At 37.9% G+C, this 6,688-nt stretch overlaps 1 protein-coding gene across 2 annotated transcripts in view; it reads left to right on the forward strand.

Moving 5' to 3' along the window:
• The window catches only part of PALM (paralemmin), a 117,214-nt gene extending 113,104 nt beyond the window's left edge, over positions 1–4,110 (forward strand). The window contains exons 8-9 of one of the 2 annotated variants that reach the window (XM_073594045.1): positions 570–701; positions 1,431–4,110. In XM_073594045.1, the coding sequence (XP_073450146.1) occupies positions 570–701; positions 1,431–1,948 (650 nt within the window). In that variant the 3' untranslated portion in view covers positions 1,949–4,110. The remainder of the gene's footprint in view (positions 1–569; positions 702–1,430) is intronic. The other variant, XM_073594046.1, reaches the window with a different exon arrangement.
• The last annotated feature ends 2,578 nt before the right edge of the window (positions 4,111–6,688 follow it).

Here is a 6,688-nt window from a genome sequence, read left to right on the forward strand (position 1 = left end):
TGACTGTTTTCGGTATACTTGCTATAATTTTTTTACTACTGATTAAGTAAATACTGCTTCTGAACAATTCATTAAATAATATGCACTAAAATGTTAACATTTTGTCACTGCTCTAGTATCAATTGGCAGTCTGTAACAATATTGAACATTGTAACAAAACAAAGGATTTGTAAAAGTAATTTAATAAACTTGATTATATTTTATTTTACACAGCTCTGTATGCTTTATTTATTCTTCTTTCAAATGAATTAGAGCCGATCTGGATGCAGTGGCATAATGTCACAACATGTTAACATGCAGTAATGACAGTATGAATGCAGTTATACCAAGTAGTGGATCACAGCTGGCTGTTGCTAGCCCTGTTGTCCTCACAGCATGATCAGGATCCTGTGCTGGGGATATAGCAAACCAAGGAATTGGCCACATTGTCTGCTACCTTTCTGCTTCGCTACTTTCATTCTAAGCCTGGTTTCCCTATTATGTTTACCTGCTTGTTGCCCCTCCGCGGGGCGGTGGGAGGGTTTTGGGGTGCTGTAAAATTTAATGTTGCTGTCCTGTTTGTGTCCCAGCCATGTACTCTGTGGAGATAACAGTAGAGAAGGACAGAATCACAGGGGAGACTAAGGTCCTCTCTAGCAACACTGTGCTCCCCAAAGAGCACCTGCTGCAGGGGGTCAAGGTGTATGAAGATGAACAGAAAGGTAGGGTTCTTTAGAAAGACGGGTTTTATCCTCCTCAGACACAGTGGTAATTATGGGTACAAATATATAACATATTGTCAATTAAAGACATTTTCTTTCTTCTTCTGGAAGTCTGTAACAGTCTGCGTCAAGATGCCAGGGCAACTACAGATGATCCAGGATTTAAAGTGGATGGAGAAGACTTTATGAAGTTTTTTCACTTCTTCGTTTCTTTCATTTCATCAAACTACTTGTCCATGATCTTGTGAATTTTATATATAATATACTTTCCATATATATGCATATATATTACTGTTGTCCTTTTGTACACATATTTGCACAGTCTAATGATTAAATTTTTAAGCATTATGGTAGGCTGTTTACACATATATCTGCATACATACATACATATACTGCTGGGCTTGTTTTATGAGAATGTTGAAAGTGAATTGATGCTCCACCTGCCAGCTGCTGTGTCACTAGTGAACCTCTTTAGAGATGCAGGGGCACATTAGTGATATAGCAGTTGGAGCAAAGAAACACACCCAAAATGTTGGCTGCTGCCGATTCCAGTGGTGGGTATATAAATGTAATTTTACTAGCTGTTTTTTCACTTTTTTTTTTTCCAGTGTTCAAGTTTACTGCATTTACTAAATGTATTTGTTATATTATTTTTAAACATTTGCATGTATACCATTTAGTTTATTTTGTTTTTTTGCATTTTTCTCACAATCTTTTATTTCCTTTCAGTTGTTCATGCAGTAAGATCTGAGGTGGCAATTCCCAATGATACGGTCCACCCGCTGAGTTCCACAGAGGTGGAAGAGCTGATCACAAAGGCAGAGGAAGCAACACTCAGTGAGATTTCCTTAACCTCAGATGAGAAGACCCAGATCAAAAAAGCATCTCCCCGCAAGGAGATTCCTGGGGTGCAAGCTCGACCCCCTCAGAACTCACCAGGCCCAGAACAACCCGTAACCATGATTTTCATGGGCTATCAGAATGTGGAGGATGAGAATGAGACAAAGAAAGTTTTGGGCGTGGAAGAAGCTATCACTGCAGAACTAGTCATCATTGGTGATGGGGATGCCCAGCCAGCTGTTGATGGAGACCTACAAGAAAAGGTGCAACATCCTCCCAATGGTGCCCCTGCAGATACTCCCAACAAGAGTGAGAAGCCAGAGACCAATGACACAGCAGCACCCACGAGTGGAGAGCAGGACCTAAGCATGAAGAAACAAAGGTGCAAGTGTTGTAGCGTGATGTAAGCAGAACGTAGGGGAGGGTTGTGCCTTTCCTCCTCTACTTTACATACCCCTTAAAGCCTAAGATGGGAGCTCTTATGTCACCATGGGGAACTTCTACCCCTTAGCCTTTTTCTCAGTTCCATAATGGGTTCCCTCTGTTTGCTGCAGCCTTTGAGGGAGCCCTCTTCACAATTTCAAGACTCAGAATGTGGTATCCAGTCTGCCATAAACATTGCTTCCTCTTAAACCTGGAAGGACTGTACAATATAATCCAATAATTTGAATGACTCAGGCCACACTGAGTTTCCAAGCTAAAGCTTTTCAGACTGTGAAGGAGGCTTTTTCCATGTCACTCCCAGGTGTATGAGAGGGGTGCTTGTTTTTCTTCTCAGCTCTATACAATACATGCTGTAATGGCAGAAATAGTTCAACATTTTCTCTTGTTGCCATCAACTGTAGTCATCTATGAAGAATCTGCAGCTCTCTCTATTTATTAAGAAAGCTACTGCCAATTTGTACAAAGAAGACATTCAGCATACACTTCCAAATGCCTCCAACTTGCTCATCTCCCAGTGCTAAGCCTTATTATTGCTCAAGCCTGATTTTCAAGAGAGATTACAAAAGCTTACATGAACTGAATGTGATGTGGATAACACAGAATTACTGAAATGAAAATCTGTCTGGAATATTTTCCCTCTGGATATGAGGAGACAAGCAGGAACTAGATAATTAGGTGAAGATGGCTCATACTTGTACAATAAACTACAAGTAATTAAGAGGTATACTGTGATAGAATTTTATGGTCATTTTAATTCTAAGACATCAACAGAAAAAGTGTTAAGGTTTGGACCCTATTTAGCCCAGCTGTAAGAAGCATATGTGATATAGAAGAGCATAGTCATTGTTGGATAAACATGCTACCTGTATAGTTGCACAGGGCCAATCAAAATTTGGATTTTCACCTCCTTTGAACATTTGTGTAAAATGTATTTTAAAAAAATTATATATATATATATATATATATATATATATATATATATATATATATATATATATATATATATATTTATATATATATTAGGCCTTCCTCTGTAGGTGTATTTCAACTAAATTGTTATGATCATAAAGGGGTGTTTTTCCACCTCAATCCTCTCTACTTGAAAAGAGCCAACTCAACACCCATAGTCTTCTTAAACTCCTAAACTGGAACAGAGAATATAAGGAGATCATGCGAAGAGAAAGAACAGGTGTACCTCAGGCACGAGCAACTCAGTTCTTAGTAATAGATGTAAACTGTAATAAGGATATGTAGGCCAGGAAGTTGTTCTGTATACTAGTCTACCTTTCGACAATTTCAGTGGTTACAAAGAAAGTAAGCAAGACTTTCTTTGGTGGTGGTAGGCACTATACTAAAATTGTAGACAGGGTGCCATATAATCAAAAGCAGACCCTGTGTAAGATTATACCTGTGTACAATTTAATTATCATTACAAATGCCACAACTAAAGGTGCAGAATATTAAACCTTCCATCTATGTTTCTTGTATTTATTGGCATGTAAGAATGCGTAGTAATCATCGTTGAACTGGAACATGACAAACTTATTTCCGTTCCCATTAACAAATAGTGGTAATTAAATTATTGGTCCATTAGAATCTCCTGTTAGCAGTCGCAAAGAGAGGTTTTAATGCTCCAGTAAGTAAAAAAAATACATTACAGCTATAGTCATTTGAACTCAGTCCCGCCCTATAAAAAGTTCAAGAAGTGCTGAAGATGTGATATGTAGGTATTATTTTACTTTACGTCCAATTGTTTAAAGCCGTAAGCTCTAGTGGCTGTATAGGATTGTGTATTCTGCAAGACCTTTGTATGATGTGCATGGAGAGGTGCTGCAGGTCTTAATGAATTCCCTCTGATTTTCACCGTCCACCCCTTTGCCTATGATCCTTGTATGTTAATTGTGAACCCTCTGTGCCCAGCTGAGTTTATGTGTCCCAGTTGTAGCACATGAAGCTGGGTGTTCATGAGGTCATAGGTCCCAAGCTGGACTTTCATAATGGTGCCTCTGTCTTTTGCTCTACCTGCCCAATACTGAACCTCACCTTCCCTCTTTTGCCCGGATTTCAAAAGAATTCACTGTAAAATATGTCAGTAAGTAAATAAAATGTGTCATTAACTACACAATTGCAATAGACTTTTATGTGTGCGTGGTTGTGACAGTACCATTATGTTGCCAGACTAACTAAGCACAAGCTTTGCTCATTGGTGTTAGGTCTTTCAGTTCCTATAAATACAAATTTCATAAAGTAACGTGTTGAAAGTTGAAATTATTATTCATTAGTATCATATAGTCCCAGATATAATTATTCTTTTTTTTGCAAACATGAATACAGATTATCTTATGGATTCAACCATAAATAATTCATCTGACCAGAAAGTATAGGAGAGAATGTGGCTTTCAGCATGAAAAATAGCAGTGATTGGTATATATTTCTTATAAACAGAGTAATTATGTAGATAAATAAGGGTCTGGAAGTAATGTAGATAGATAAGGATATTAATACTAGTTTTGTAATGAATTAGGGAGCCCAAAACTTCCTGTACCTTAACCTGGCTAAATGATATGGTGATTTTGTAGTTTTCACACCATAGTCCTCTACTATTTTTCTGTTAAAAGCGGAACTCTCAATCAACATTAACTATTTTTCGTCCTTCTGCTGCTAGCATTAGTAAATAGATGGGAAGGTATATGATATTTTTTTGTTTTATACTTCTTTCTTTTCCATTTCTTCAGTTGTTCCTGGTTTCTGGCCCAGGCCAAAATAATGTCATATATCCCAAGAATCTTTAGGAGGAGAGGAGGGGCTTTCTCAGCTAAGCACGCCCTCCTGGCTGCATGCCTGAACTAAGGGCAGAAGGAATTCAGGAAGTAAATAGTGTTTTTAGTTTATGGTGCTCAGATACAGTTTAGTTTCGCTTTAAGGCAGGATAATCTGTCTCTTTGTATCATTTATTTAAAGATGGAATCTTAGTACATTGTCAGTTGTTGAATTTATAAATTATGTAGCTATTTTAGGTCAAGTTTGCAATAAGGCTTTATAATTTAAATAAATTAATTCTGGATGCAGTCATATAGAAAATTTGGTATTGTATTTGATGCAAATTAATTTTTGTTTCTAAAAACCTGTGTAGTTTACGGCAGCTAAACATTATGAGCAGGGGTGTAACAAGAAATCACAGGGGCACTTAGCAAAAATGTAATGCTACCCCTCCAAAAAAAAACACACCATTGTACAACATCATAATTACCATGGCAGGTGATGAAGCACTGAAGATGATATGGTCATAATATTAAGGTAAATAAGTGTGGAGGGAGAGGGGAAGTCTCTTTCAGCCAGGAGACAAATAAATACGTATGTGAAAAGTGTGGTGAGCATTTGTATTCAGCCCCTCGAGTCAATACTTTGTAGAACCACCTTTCACTGCAATTACAGCTGCAAGTCTTTTTGGGTATGTCTCTACCGGATTTGCACATCTAGAGAGTGATATTTTTGCCCATTCTTATTTGATAAATAGCTCAAACTATGTCAGAAAGAATGGACAGCAATTTTCAAATATTGCCACAGATTCTCAATTGGATTTAGGTCTGGACTTTGACTGGGCCATTCTAACACATAAATATGCTTTGATCTAAACCATTGGATTGTAGCTCTGGCTGTATGTTTAGGGTCATTGTCCTGCTGGAAGGTGAACCTCTGCCCCAGTCTCAAGTCTTTTGCAGACTCTAACAGGTTTTCTTCTAAGATTGCCCTGTATTTGGCTCCATCCATCTTCCTATCAACTCTGACCAGCTTCCCTGTCCCTGCTGAAAAAAAGCATTCCCACAACATGATGCTGTCACCACCATGTTTCACTGTGGGATGGTGTGTTCAGGGTGATGTGCAGTTAGATTTCACACATAGCGTTTTGCTTTTAGGCCAAAAAGTTCAATTTTGGTCTCATCTGACCAGAGCACCTTCTTCCACATGTTTGCTGTGTCCCCTACATGTCCCCGGCCTGTAAGTTTAGGTGGACAACCCTGTCTTGGTAGGTTTGCAGTTGTTCCATACTCTCCATTTTCGGATAATGTATTGAACAGTGCTTCCTGAGATGTTTAAAGCTTGGGATTTTTTTTATAACCTAACCCTGTTTTAAACTTCTCCTCAACTTTATCCCTGATCTGTCCCTTGGCCTTCATGATGCTGTTTGTTCAGTAAGATCCTCTAACAAACCCCTGAGGGCTTCACAGAACAGCTGTATTTATACTGAGATTAAATTACACACAGTTGGACTCTACTAATTTGGTGACTTCTGAAGGCAGTTGGTTCTACTAGATTTTGGTTAAGGGTATCAGAGTAAAGGGGGCTAAATACTAATCCACACTTTTCAGATATTTATTTGTAAAAAACATTGGAAAACAATTTATAATTTTCCTTCTACTTCACAATTATGTGACACTAAACCTAGCACTTATCTAGGAGGGTGCTACATTTTATAGTTTTAATTTTACTGGGCCACTTTGTGTTGGTAAATATACTGTATTTTTTTTCTTTTTTTTATAACATATAAAACTATCCAGACAGGAACAAATAGTAAAACATGGCAGTTCTTCTGTGGCCTTCAAAAAACTGAAAATCCAGGAAAAAAGACACACATAAGGGTGTTACAGTTGCCGGCTAATGTAATTCAATAAGGTTATGCTGCAAACAATCCACTATTAATT

This window comes from Aquarana catesbeiana, linkage group LG01, assembly GCF_042186555.1.
Source record: "Aquarana catesbeiana isolate 2022-GZ linkage group LG01, ASM4218655v1, whole genome shotgun sequence".
Taxonomy (NCBI): domain Eukaryota; kingdom Metazoa; phylum Chordata; class Amphibia; order Anura; family Ranidae; genus Aquarana; species Aquarana catesbeiana.